The sequence below is a fragment of the Uloborus diversus genome, chromosome 4 (genome assembly GCF_026930045.1).
Source record: "Uloborus diversus isolate 005 chromosome 4, Udiv.v.3.1, whole genome shotgun sequence".
Classification (NCBI taxonomy): Eukaryota; Metazoa; Arthropoda; class Arachnida; order Araneae; family Uloboridae; genus Uloborus; species Uloborus diversus.
The window spans coordinates 125,590,205-125,604,746 of NC_072734.1; the positions used below are offsets into that span (position 1 = coordinate 125,590,205).

The following is a 14,542-nucleotide window of genomic DNA, read 5'->3' on the forward strand; positions in this document are numbered from 1 at the left end:
GTCTCTAAACGAAAACCACACTGGTTTATTTACAAAATTAAGATATGAAATTCAGCTACTTCTCAACATAGTCATAATAGTGATAGAGACATTTGTCAGGGCGAGTTCAAGGGGAGGGGATGAGGATCATGGTTGGTCATGATTCTCCCCCCCCCCTCCATGCAGTCGATAATATTATCTCCATCCATTTATCCTGTATGTGATCAATATTTAATAACAGCATACAAGATGAATGGATGTCCAATATCTTGAAAATATCTTATTTTACATTATGTTTAAATACTTCATGAATAAAATGTAAGTTATTTCTGTACTCTTTTTAACTATTTTTTGAGTAAATATTTAAAATAATACTTTCGGTCCTTGCATACGAAATTAATTAAGAAAAGTTGTTTCCGTACAGGGCACATTATTCCTGTTTCATTTGAAGTTTTTTATTGACAACCGGATACCAGACGGTTCCAGAAATTTTTCGTGCCCGAAACAACATATTCTTCAACATGACACCCCCCCCCCCTCTCTTTCTAAAATACTCCTCTTTATCCGCCCAGGTTGCATGGAACATACTTTCCCAACCCCTGTCACAAAAGGCTGGACAACTGCCTGGAAACACTTAACTCTCTAAGTTGGTCTGAACCAAACTTTTTGTCCAGACTTTCAAGCAAAAGTGCAAGCAAAGTGTGGGAAAACGCTAGGGCCCAAGTCCAGACTGTGATGGTCTGGCAGTATGCCAGAATAAAATGGTTCACGTTCATAAAATGTTTCACGTATTTATTACTCATTTCTCGATGAATTTCTCTCACCATGCAGAAATCGAACGAAAACATACAGCATGAAATTCACTCTTTGCGGGAGATCTTATTTAGTGTTCGAAGTATGTTTGCATACTCCTTGCGAGTTTAGAACAAGAAACTCTTAAACCGTGCCAAGAGCAAAAGTCGTATCTGCAGCCAAGTTCAAAATGAGAAATTTGAAGTTTTGCGCGTTCATCAATTTGATTCAGATGCAACTCTTTCAGAATATTTTAAACAATATTTCTCACTGACAAATGACCGTAAAACGTTGCATTTAGGTGAAATATGTGACAAAGAACCACTTGGTGACCGTAGTTCAATTTTGATAAAAAGTGCAGGTACAACTTTTGTGCTTAGCACGGCAGTATAGTGTGACATTGGCAAGCTGAGCTACGACACTGAAAATGTTCACGTCATTGAGGAATTCAATAAAAAAGGAACGCGTTATCGACGCAGATTTGAGTTAGAATACTACAACAGAAGTAATCAAACTCAGTGGCAATTATATTTTTCTATTACTCAAAAAAGAGGCAAACATTGACAAGGTCATAGCTCAACTCGTCAGATCCTCAGTTGGCGTGATAAGTGGGTATACTCTGCAAAACATAGCAGTCTGATGAGCCATCGGATTTTTGCGATAGCTTTTATTTCGCGATCGCTTAGACTTTGAAAAAGAGTAAACTAAATAATCCTCGTATTTATATTTGGTATGTTTTTTTGTTTAGGAGAGAAACATCTGTCAGCGCCAACCCTCATCTTCTACTATCCAGAAGGGGGCGGCCAGGAAGAGGCGTGGGCGGCCGAGGGCGGCTCGGAAAGCGACCTGGAGAGCGAAATCAACCTGGGCATCGGGGGAGGGTCCTCCCCCTGCTGCAGGTGGTGGGGTCCCAAGCAAGCGAGACTCAAGAAGCTGGTGGACCATCGCTACTTCCAAAGGGGCATCCTTACCGCCATCTTGGTCAACACACTCAGCATGGGCATCGAATATCACAATCAGGTGGGTGGTAACTCGGTGATTTCTTTTAAACAATAATTTATTTTTATTTTGCAAGTAATATTTTTATGCTTTATGTAATTACTAGAGTATCAAAAGTTTTGCCATTATCTATATTGACTTCACTTTAGCCAACGCCCTTAAGTGTTATGTCTAGCATTCGACGCTAGATGCTTCAGTATCAAAAAATGCCTGAGAATTGTTCCCAAATTCCGATAGTTCTCTTAGGCTATAACATGAATTTTTCAGACTTTAACTTCAAAATTTTCTTGAGGAAGGTCCCCAAACTACTATCCTACCAAGCTTAGCCTGAAATCAAATTTTTCTTCATTGTTGAAAAGGTTCCGGAGAAAGCCTGACACCGTGTAGATACGAATCAGATCTTCAAATTTAATAAAAAGAAATAAATTAAAAAACAACGAAAAAGTTTTTTTCAATGAAAAGGGAGCATGAATGCGTCTCGGGCGAGTTTTATATAGAATGCGTTCATTAGGTTTATTTGTCATATAATGCATATTCGCTAATTTTAAACTTTTGTTATACCACATAAAGAAAAAAGTTTTATGATAATAAAACGATGAGCCAGTATAACAATGCTTTGCATTAAATTATGAACAAGGCAATGATTTTTTTAAAAAAAATAAGTTGAAATGTATTTTTTATTTTAATTTTTTATTTACTCTTAAAATAATTAACATGAATTTACTCTTTAAAATAAACCCTCATGTGCTCGAAGAACATAAAAAAGGATTATTGAGCAGCAATACATGCATGATGTTTTTATTTTATTATCTCAAAACAATTTTTATTATTACTATCATTACCATTATTATCATTTTCTACACTAGAAGTATATCTTTCCATAAACTTAAATGTACACGCATATAACAACAGTGTTCCCCTAATGCAATAAAAATTTGTAAAGCAATAAAATTTTCTGCTGCAAAAGCAATAAGAAAAAGTTTAATCTTAAGTGGAATGAGAAAGCTAGGCAGACGGATGAAAATAAATAATAATGCCTTTCGTTACTTAAAAATATCTTCATATTTTGGAATTATTGTCGTCTCCATTTAAGAAAAAGAAATTCCTCTCATTAAAAGAAAGCATCATCTAAAAAAACGTCATTGTTCTCAATGAAATTTAAAACAACTTTGAATTGCATCAAAGAAATGTGGAAAAACAAAAATACATTTCCGTTCGATAGATCAAATTGTTTTCTCGTTTCCTTTTTATGTCTTTCTACTAAGTAAAAGTAGCATTGTATTTACAAAAAAAAAAAAAAAATCCGTGAAATATCAACAGTTTTTAAGTTTTTACACTAATGTTTTTGTTTTAATTACTTGAGAAAAATGTCTTTTCCAATGTCTAAATTTTTGTGATATTTTTACGTTATTACCAACAAACATATTGGCACGCAAAAACTCGTTCTAACCTACCCCTAGAGCCACTAGATAAATAATCCGACGCATCTGTTTTAGTTCGCCATTTTGGATCGGACTTTTCATTAATGCGGAACTAGGGTTACCAGAGCAAAGTTTCGGTCTTTGCCAAATTAGCCAAAAATGATATTTTATTTAATAATCAATTTACGTGCCACTAATGTTTGTTCGTAGTGAAAAATCATCAAACGTGACAACTTGCCAGAAAAGACAAACACACGCTCCGATCCAAAATGGCTGATCTTAAGCTCGCGCTCCGAACCAAGATGATACGTCGACTCATATATAAAGGGGCCCATTTGACAATCCTTCGAATTCATTTTGACGAGTTTTATCGTGACGTTTGCACGAATGAATGCTGTACATACATTCGTTATGTGAGTTTCTCATAACTCCGAAACGTGCAGTTGTAGAAGGTTTAAAATTGGTATGATGGGCCACCATAGCATCCAGTTGGGCACGTTTTTTTAGTTGCTTTCAGAAGTTCTAAGAGTCTTTACTTGTTTTACTGGCAAATCAGTTACTTCCAAGGTTCTTTTTTTTGTGATGTTTTTTCCAAAGAATCACTTGATCTATGTTTTGGTTAAGTTGATATTTCGATCCTTTTGATTACCTTTGATGACCAATACTTCCCTTTTACTTGTTTATTAATTTATTGTAAGCCTTTAAATAAGTTTATTAATCTCGAAATGTATCGTTTTTTTAAAATTTCAACAGAAATCCTTCTCCAGTTGCTAAGAAATATAGTTTCTTTAACAGACCCGCAAGAAAAAAAAATGTTTTGCCTACATGAGATTTTTGGTCTAGAAAGTATTTTTCTGCAGCTCCTCCTTAAATCTTAAACCTATGCCCGTGCGCTTCTATGTCAAACTAATGTGCTCCCTCCCTCCCACTCCAATGAAAAGTCTTGGTACTATTTATAAATAGAGTTTTAGTTACATGTTTATAAAGCATTTCTAAAACGATTTTTATGATATTAATTGATCATGATTATCACTATGTTTTACTTTGACCACTTGTATTTATTGATGCATGAATAAAACATTTGCATTTACTAGTAGCTTACTAAAATTGCAATACTTTATTAATGTTTCTAGTCTATATTAGGCATGTTTTAATTTTAATTGTTTGATACAAGCAAGATACATTTGTCAAGTACAAGCGGGACAAAGTAATTTAGTTCATTTCTTTTACTTATTTATTTATTTACTAGCAGTACCCGCACAGCGATGCCCGTGCTAAAAATTTAATGGAAGTCCGTTGAATAAAAAAAAATTGACGCCCCCTCCCTCTCTGATATGAAATGATCGTTTTTCTTTGTACAAAATGCGTACACACCTTTTCAAAAAAAAAATATTTAAGTTTCGTTCGAATTTAAAACTTTTTCTCAAATCATTGAATTAGATTTACAGTTGCTTTAAAACTCTATTTAGAGAGTGAAGCGGTTTTTACTGCAATTTTAAAATATTTCGCCAAGTAAACAAAAAAAAAACATCAAATAACGTACATTTCACTCGGATAAAACCAAATCAAAAGTTTCTTTTCTTTCAAAACAAATCGCCAAAACAATGAATTACATTAACGGTTGTTTTAAAACAATAATTCTGGACTGAACTGCTCAGCGCCTAACGTACCAAGCGACCACGCTACCAGAACCCAGCCCTTTTGCGAGTGAAGCGGGTGTTTTTTCTTTGGCAACAATAAATGTTTCGCCAAACAAACAAAAAGGTATAAAATCACATTGACAGTAGCTTTCAAATCTTTATATATTAAGAGCGACGTTGCCCGGCTTTTCCCGGTCTACCTTGAGAACAAAAATTGTGTCAAGTGACATACATTCAACAATTTATTAAAAGAATAACTTAATAACTTAAAGAATCTTAAATAAAAGAAAAAAAAACACCATGCAAAATTACTCTTCCAAACAATGACGACAGATATTAAAATACTTTAAAGAAATTAAAATGCGAAAGATGGATTTTAAAGCGTAACCATGGGAACATGAAAAAAAATAAGTTTAAGAATTATGCAAAACAAATAAACAATGGATTCAAAAAGCGTAACCATGGAAACGTGAAAACTAAATGGTTGACAACCTGAATCAAAATGACATATTTCGAAATTGATTAAAAAACGCTTGTAACTTTTTTCCCTTTGAAGATAGAAGCTAATTTTTTCGAAGAAAGGTCGAAATAGATCTGGAGTAAAAAATGTCGCTTTTTCCAACGCTGTCAAAAAGAAAACTGTGGGACAATTCCTTCACTTTTTATTGACAGATTTAATGAAGAAAGTAGTGCCTAAATTTCAGCTAAGCCTAAAAGTTCAAGCTAAAAACGCAAATTACTCCCGCCGTAAATAAGTTAGAGCATTGAAATAAATTGTTAAGAACGCAGAAAATTCTACCCTTTTTAACGATATATAATATTAATATGTGCAAGTAAATTTTCGCCCCTTTAATAGCCAATAATATGCAAGTTACGTGAAATTTGGGCCTAAATTTGAATTTAAAAAAGAAGTATTTATTGGATTTTTTTCGAATTATAGACTATGTTACTCAGTAAAAAAGCACCTTTCATATAGTGAAAGAATTTTTCAAATAGGTGCAGTGGTTCCGGAGAGTACCTTGAACGTATGAACACACAAAAATCCGTCCTCTCTCTTTATAATATTAGTAAAGATTAAACCACTGACGTATTCATTCATTAATTAATTCTCTGAAATACTTTCCTTTATTAATTCACCTATTTGTTCATTTAATGACTTACCTTCCTATGTATTCCCGATTTTATTCACTCCTTTATTTATTCTCATTAATTAATTTATTCATTCATTCAATTATTTGTTTATTGTTTTACTGTTTGCTCATTTATTTATCCATTGTTCTGCTCCCTCATTCATTATTTAATTCATTTTTAATTCATAATCAGGCCGAGGAGTCAGTCACCTTTCTCACCTTTAGTCACCTTTTGAAAATTTGGTTACTTTTAGTCACCTTTTGCAACTTTTGTCACCTTTCTCACCTTTCTTAAAATGCATTTTAGGATTTTTTTTTAAATAATTAAATCTTTGAAAAGTATCTGAATGATAGCTTAAACAGTGAAATTAATTAAAAAATAGCCTTAAATATGCCCCCCCCCCACCTTGTTGTTGTTTAAGAAAAATAGCTATGCTACCGGGAAATCAGGGAATTTTTTTATCGCTTGCAATTGCACCCTATGAGCAGAACCAGTCTTTCTATCCCTTCTACAGATGGACTTGCTCCTTATTTTCGGGAATGTATGTTAAAGGAAGCATGTTTATCCTATTATACTTTGAGCTTTGATGAAACTACCAATGTCAAAGACAAAAAAGAACTGCAACGAACAATAAAATATTGGTCTGAAAGCCAATGTTGCATCACAACAAGGCATCTCAAAACTTTCTTCTTGGGCAAGGCAGTTGGTGAAATTTCGATTGAGAAGCTATATGAAGCCCTTACCGAGAGTAATTATCCATGAATAACTGTCTCATGCTTTCCTTTGGATGGTCTTTATATTAATAAAAAGGTTTTTAGGTTGTTTGACACTATTATCCTTGAGACACGAGAAAAAAGCCTAATAAATATTGGTACTTGTACTTGCAGTATTCATACAATGCATAACGCGTATGTCAAAGCATTGCAATATTTAGCTGAAGAAGCATCTGAACTTCTTCTTAGTACTTATAGCTATTTTGATGGTTGGCCTTCCCGTTAGGAGGACTTCGAAGAAGTGCAAGCTCAACTAAATACACCTCATCGCAAGTTCCTGAAACACAACTACCCATTGGCTTACCCTTGGACCTACAACAAACAGACTACTGGAACAGTGGGATGCTCTTCAGTATTATTTTTTTAAACATGTGCCTTTAAAAAAAGAGTTCAGCTATGCAATGCAGGTCATATAAAGCTGTTGCAAATGTTTTAAAAAGACCTTCTATAAAAGCTGAGCTGTATTTTATCTTTTCATCTGCTGATTTGTTTATGCAGTTCACGAACGCTTTCAATGCCAAGCACCTATGATACATAAATTGTACCAAGAAATAGAGACCATTGTTCAGACTTTTATGGCTCGGGTTATAGAAGCCTCTGTCATAAAGTAAGTTGATTTTTTAAACGTAGACACGGATGAACTGTTTGCAGTAGGTAACAGACTACCTCTTGAAGATTTCGTTTTTAGTGGAGAGGTGACAGATGAACTGTCAAAACTGAAAGAAAATGAAAAGGTTATGTTTTTAAGAGCTGTTAAAAAGCATTGTGTGACTGCATGCACGTATGTAATAGAAAAAAGTTGCATATCAAACGGATTACTGAAAAGTTTTAAATTTTTGGATCCAAAAGAGAGAAGTAAATCTAGAAGCTGTAAGGATTTGATAAAGGTTGCCAAAATCATGCCTTTTAATGTTCCACTCGATAAGTTGCAAGATGAATGGAAACTTTTGCAGCTGGAAAAAGATGATGAAGCATCAGAAAACAAAATCATTGATATCTACTGGCAGCAGCACATTTCAAAAAAGGACTCAACTTCCAATGATCTAATGTTTCTAAGGTGATAAAAGCTTCACTTGCATTATCACATTGTAATGCTGACATTGAAAGACTATTTTCTATTTCAAAGCACCTTTTTGGTGAAAATAAGACAGCAAGGACTGAAAGATTTTCAAATAGCATACCTATAGTTAAAGACGCTGTAAAAGAATATCCTCATTTGCTTTCTTTACCGATTGGTCCAGAAATAATTAAATGTGCACAACAAGCACACGTAAATTACAAAACATACATGGATGAATGTAAAAGGAAAAAGGATTTGGAATTGAAACAGAAGCAAAAAGAAGAGCAAAAAAAAAAGAAAGGATTGTGAAGAAGAAACTAAGAAAATGGAAAAAATTAAAACATGTATTGAAAGTGAAACTGTAGAAATCTTTACAAAAAGCATATAGGGCTATTTTGGTAAAAGTCAGTAAAAAGGGATAATCCTTTTCTGTTTTTTGAGTTCTTAACAAATTGCTTTTGGTCACCTTTTAGTTACTTTTTTGTCACCTTTTAGTCACCTTTGTTTTCAAATTTGTCACCTTTCTCACTTTTTTCAAAGGCCATCAGCAGTCCTCGGCCTGATAATTAATTTCATTTTTAATAATCAAGCATAAAATGTTTTATAAGAAAAATGTTTTAATTTTTCCACTTTGCTCAATGCAAAAAAAAATATTCACTTTTTTTTCCAGATTCAAATTTACTGCCAAAAATGAAAAATAATGTTTCAATGCAAGTTTTATTATAAAATACCTTAGTTTACTAATTTTCAATACAAATTTTCCTACAAATTCAATACATTACCCTACATATGGGTTGTATTTATCACGCACGTACACATGTTAGAGGAGAGTGTTGTACCTTGAGACACTTTTCATATTTTAATTTTTAACATCAATCATTTAAAACAAATTTAAAATCTGAAAGCCACATAAAAAACCCCAACATACGAGTATTTCTATGCAATATATTTTTTAAAATTCAGACGGTTTGAATATAAAATATTGCCAGCCATTTAAAGTAAGAGTTCCAAGCTGTCCCAAGGTACAACATCTTTTTGTACCTTGGGACACGTCCTCTTATACAATGGGAAAGTCTTTATTATTCAGGAAACAGACATATACTTAAACCAATTTTGTACCAAAAAACAAAAAAAAAATATTTGTTTCATGATAGTGAATTAAATTATGAATAATCAATAATGAATTATGTGAATAATGAATTGATGAATTATTATATAATATTAAATATGTTTAAAAGACTGCATAAGATTAGAACAGTGTTCCTAAACATATCTTAATTATTAAGAATCATGCATATATTGTACCTTGGAACGTGTGCTAAGGTACAATATGTTTGGCTGTCTCAAAGTACAATCACCACGTGGTTTAAGAGAAACCAAAGTGGTGGTTAATCTAGATGCACTATCATTATTTTCACATAACCAAAATATTTAAAGTACTTCTCTTTTTTAACAAAATAAAATTCAGTTGATTAGTTTTACAAATACAAAGACAAAAAATGAAATTAAAATGAATAATATATTTATTTTGGTGTCATGAAATTTTCTTTCTCCCACAAAATCGTCATTTGAACTCATTTGCTGCTGATTGTTACGATGGCACCATTTAGTGGTGAAGGTTACAAAAACGCAAATTAGAGATTACAAAAACATGGCTACTAAAAATAGATTCCTAGAAACTAGCAGTGTCCCAAGGTACAACACTCTCCCCTAAACATAGCACACATTTTGAAAAGATTTAGAACTCCTAAATACAGGTAGTTATCAAAATAATGGAAACATCTGTGAATAAAAGTGACATTTTTGAATGCGCTTCGTAAGTAATAAAGAATAAAAATAGATATCTATTTTTTTTATAAATATCTATGTATATGATCTGGTAGTATAGGGTAGTTTTAACGGAAGTGCTGGAAGTCTTGGATTTTTTTTCAAGCGCGTGAAATGTTGGAGCTCTCAAATTTTTAAAGAGGCCAAATTGCTGGAGTGCGTCTACCTGGAGCAAATGTAACTGATACATCTCAAATTTTTGCCATTTTTAGAGATACATTATCTAAAGTCATGCTAGCATACACACATCGCGGTAAGACAAGCTTGGCAAAGCAAAACAGTGGTCGGAAAGAAAAGCTCAGTAAAAGAAACCGACGGGTGTTGAAGTGGATTATAGTGTCTAAAAAGTGAACAACAGCAGTAAAAGTGACCACAGAACTCAATCACGATCTTGGTTCACCAGTGTGAGTGATTAGAGTTAGAAGGGCTTCTTTATAAACAGAACATTTACGGCAGAGTAGCGATTCGAAATTATTTTTCCAAGTGTTTCAATTATTTTGATAACTACCTGTATCTTTAAAATGATCAAACGATGCATCATTGTTACTGGTTATTTCAGCCGGAGGAACTGACGTTCATCGTAGAGGTAAGCAACCTGGTGTTCACCGGCATTTTTGGGTTCGAAATGTGCATGAAAATTCTGGCTGAAGGTCTGTATGGATACATCAGCAGTGGATACAACGTCTTCGACGGAATCATCGTTATTCTCAGGTATCTCTCTTTCTTGCTTTATTAAAAGACTCTGGAAAAGCCAGCCATTCCAACTACAGTTGAACTCGGTTAATACGAAATGTCAAAAATCCACGAATTCGTTCGTATTAGCCGTTATTCGTAACAACTGTGAAGGAGTGATAGTGAAAAAACGAAGGAATGTGCTTACATATACTTGAAAAAAATTACAACTAATGCACATATTGTAATCTAACTATTGGTACATTCAGAAAAAAGTCGCTTATTTTTTGTAATGAATGTTTTTGTAAAATACCAAAAAAAGGAAGATAATAATCGATAATCGCGGAATAGGTTATGATCCACAACGGAAGATGAACCGTTTTATCTCCGAGTAAATTGAAATGTCCACAGGTAAACAAATGCACGGACTTTATTTTCTATTAAAAATATTTAATATTTTCTTTTCGATACACAATGGGACTCCTACTACCTAAAAAAATGATGAAAAATTTCTAAAAAAGAAAATTACAGTAAACACGAACATTTTAAGTAAAGAGGTCAGAAATTTTTGTTAGCCTTTGCCGATTCTTTTAATTTAATGTACATATTAGTATACGGGAAATTTTTAGTGTAATTAGATAACAAATCAAACTTAATGAACAAAGTGTTCATTTTAGCCGCGATTTCGTATTAAACGTGATCGTAATAAGATAGTTCAACTGTTCAATTTTCTATTTGAACTAATTACATGGACTATATTACTATGTTTTGCGTCAAGTGTCATCCACCCTGTCCTTATGTAATATTTGTTTAGTTTGTATCGAAGTTTTTTTTTCCATGCAGACAGCCTAATAGAAATCAATTTGAAATTATGTTTCACTTATTAATTATATAATTAGGTTAAATAGTTCTTTATTATTTTATTTCTGTTATGAAAACTGATGTAAATAAAGATTTTTTTTTACCTAGTGTATTCACATATATGAAGCATTCTTCCATGGGAAGATGAAGGGATCTGCAGTTTTTGGATAGTTGAATGAGTTTTTGGATAGTTGAAGAAACGCATTTTGGATTCCTTACGAACAATAGGAAAATTTTGGAATGTGACGGGTTTTTTTTTTTTTCTTTACTTTCAATTGAAAGCAAATAAGCAAGCTTGTACAGTAAAGCTAAAGTACAATAGATAAAAAGTACAAAAAAAATGAAAAATGGAAATTTTCAGATGCTACCTTTAACCTTTCCACGGAAGCATTTATGCTTGATAAATCAAAAAAGGATTAGTGCCTGCAGAAATATATTTATTGAACAGCTCAGTCAAAAACTGAAGATTGAAACGAACTTTGTGTCAGAAAAATTTAAGGCATATTTCTGTTTTGTTGGGTCAATCGTTTATTGTTATAATAAAATGATCACCCATCATAGAAAAGATCACTCACCAAAAAAATCAAATAACTTGTCACACATTAACTTTGAAATGGAGGAATTAGTCTAAAATTTATTTTTCGATTCTACCAATTTGGAAGCGTTGAGTGTAAAATTTTCATACTGGCAATACTTAGTGAAAAAGAGTAGTTTTTTTTGCTTATGAAATAAAACTACCTCTTTAAACTTCTCTGAGAAATTTGGTTTATTAGAACTTTCGTCAGACTGACTGTGCAGAAAACTTCTCACATGTGTTAAGAACACTTTCGCATCAACAGCTAAGCTTGATTTTTTTTTTTTTTTTTTTTTATTATTATATTTTAGAACAACTTAAGTAAGGCCGGATAAAGTGGCGATAGGTTATTCTCAACATCTTTCATGTGAAATCACTTAATCATAACATATAAAGCAGATTTTAAGTAAATATTTATTTTACTAAATATGTGTTGTTTTCAAGACAAATGGAATACTTACAACTCAGCTTAAAGGCACTAATAGACTAAAATTAGTGCATGGTTGCATTTGCATTCCTATAATAGTCAATACATTTTTAGCACTTTTTCTAAAACCACAGCTTTCAGTTTATTCTAGTGAATCAATTTATGTCCTAAAAATTCACTGTTAAATGTTGATGAAAATAAGAAGCTTGTATCTAGAAGTAGTTCGTTACACTGAAGAATTAGATAAAACTCGATCAAACATATTTATTTTTCTTTTGATATTTTGTAAAGTAACACTTTTTATAAAACTCTCTTCAGTAATAATGTCTTTGCAACATATAATTTAAGTAATTTGACATTGTGCAGATTGCTATCTTTAAAATAGTCGTAAAAAATGTTGCAAAATTATGCTTACTCAAACATCGGAAATTATCACACCTTCCCTGATGACATTGATGAAATCGAGTAGTCAAATATGATTAAAATTCTTTGTGAGCAGCGAAGAAGCAAGTGTTTAAGGTCGAAAGCTTAAGAAATTTCATAAAACAAATGTAAATGCATCGCCCCACTTGATTCTTACAGGCCATGACAATCGCTGAAATTCATGGCAACAAAGGGCGCGCTACAGGCGACAACAAACGCTACAGGCAATCCCTGTTTTCCATTCTTACAATCAAAATGTCCATTGATTGGTGGATACACTGGATTGTGTTCAGCGCCTCTTGCGGTCATATCGGGCGACATATGAAATTTCGCATTTTTCTAGAATTTCAAGAGCAGATCATCTGAGGCTACTAGTTGCATCGGTTCAACACAGAAAAGTCATAAATTGTCAAGGCCCGTAAGAATCAAGTGGGGCCATGGTAAATGGTATAATATTTTTAACTGCTAATTTATTTATTTATTTTAATTTGAGGCTGCAACTTTGCCAATATGTTTCATTTTTTCTCTGTCTAACAACCCCCCCCCCTCCCCTGCTCTCATGTCTATGTTACAATTATTAAAGCTATCAGCCCAATGGACCCTATTCACGATTTGGCAACAAACGCTACAGCTGTTGGTCTGCGGGTATTTTGACCAACTACGCAGTATTGGTAGTGCTAAAATAACTCGTTTTATATAAGGATTACATAACTTCAAACGCATCATGAACATGCTTAGGGCTTTTACAGACTTAATACTGCATGAAAAATGCTGCGAAAAGGGAAAATTAAAATGAGAATTGGAGTTTTCACTATGTTTCTGATAAGAAACCAAAGAGGCGTACAACCATGAAAATACGATTATAAAGACAGTATTAAAGAGAGTATTAAAAGCAAGTGTTATTGCATGCTGTAGTACCGGATTTTTGTCTCCTACAGCTCCCACAATGCACTGCAGTGACATTTTATACCCGCAGTGACGTCAGGTGAATATAGGGTCCATTGGATCAATATTCTTTTTAAAACATGTGTTTTTGCTACTTCTTGTCTGTTCTTTGACTGCCTCGTCTGACTCTGCTGTCCCTTTGCGTAGCATAGTGGAACTGTGTCATAGCAGCGGTAGCGGTTTGTCCGTACTCCGGACATTCCGTCTTTTGCGGATTCTGAAACTCGTCCGTTTCCTGCCCGCTCTCCGGCGACAGTTAGTCATCATGCTGAGGACCGTGGACAACGTAGCGGTCTTCTTCGCCCTGCTCATACTCTTCATTTTCATTTTCAGGTAAAGCAAAGTCCCTCCTTTTTTCTCTGTCTTTCTTCGATTGTGAAAATCCTGTTTCGCACTGAGCTATTAAAGAAACTGCAGGGCTTGCAGGCTAGGATTCGTATTTCCACAGCTTTGGGTGAAACATGAAGAACTCAAAATTGGGACAGCTCGTAAATATTGCGACAGGGTCGATCTAAATAATTTACTGTGACAAATCACTAATAAAAAACAATCCCAACTGCAAATGAAACAAAAAAATCAATATTATTACATTAATTTTAGGATTCATAGGAATGCATTCAAAAAAAGTTCTATATGAAGATAATAATTTTAAGAGTTCTGCTCTAACAGTACTACTTCTGCTCTAAGAGTACTGCTCTAACAAGCTTCATTTTAATTATTTCCTAGAGGTGTGATATCGTCCATGTGAAATGGTTTTTTTGCGTAATTAGGAAATCTTTAGAGAAAGCTATAATCATTTATCGGATATATTTAATTATCAAGAAAAAAAATTTCGGAAATCCAAAACCTCATTAGGAAACAAGTTCCAATTTAACATTCTAAGAACCTTTATTCTTAGGAATGAGCACATGGTAATGTATTCTGATTATGCTGTCTTAATATACAAATAGAAAACTGACTAAAATAGGATTGATTTATCATTTTCGATCACAATGCAGGTATCAAAACAAATGCTCAT

General features: G+C 33.2%; 1 protein-coding gene across 1 annotated transcript in view; it reads left to right on the plus strand.

Moving 5' to 3' along the window:
* LOC129220822 (voltage-dependent T-type calcium channel subunit alpha-1G-like) overlaps nt 1-14,542 on the plus strand; it is a 188,240-nt gene that overhangs the window by 92,390 nt on the left and 81,308 nt on the right. The window contains exons 9-11 of the mRNA XM_054855252.1: nt 1,520-1,791; nt 10,182-10,333; nt 13,672-13,857. Coding sequence (XP_054711227.1) covers nt 1,520-1,791; nt 10,182-10,333; nt 13,672-13,857 — 610 coding nt within the window. The remainder of the gene's footprint in view (nt 1-1,519; nt 1,792-10,181; nt 10,334-13,671; nt 13,858-14,542) is intronic.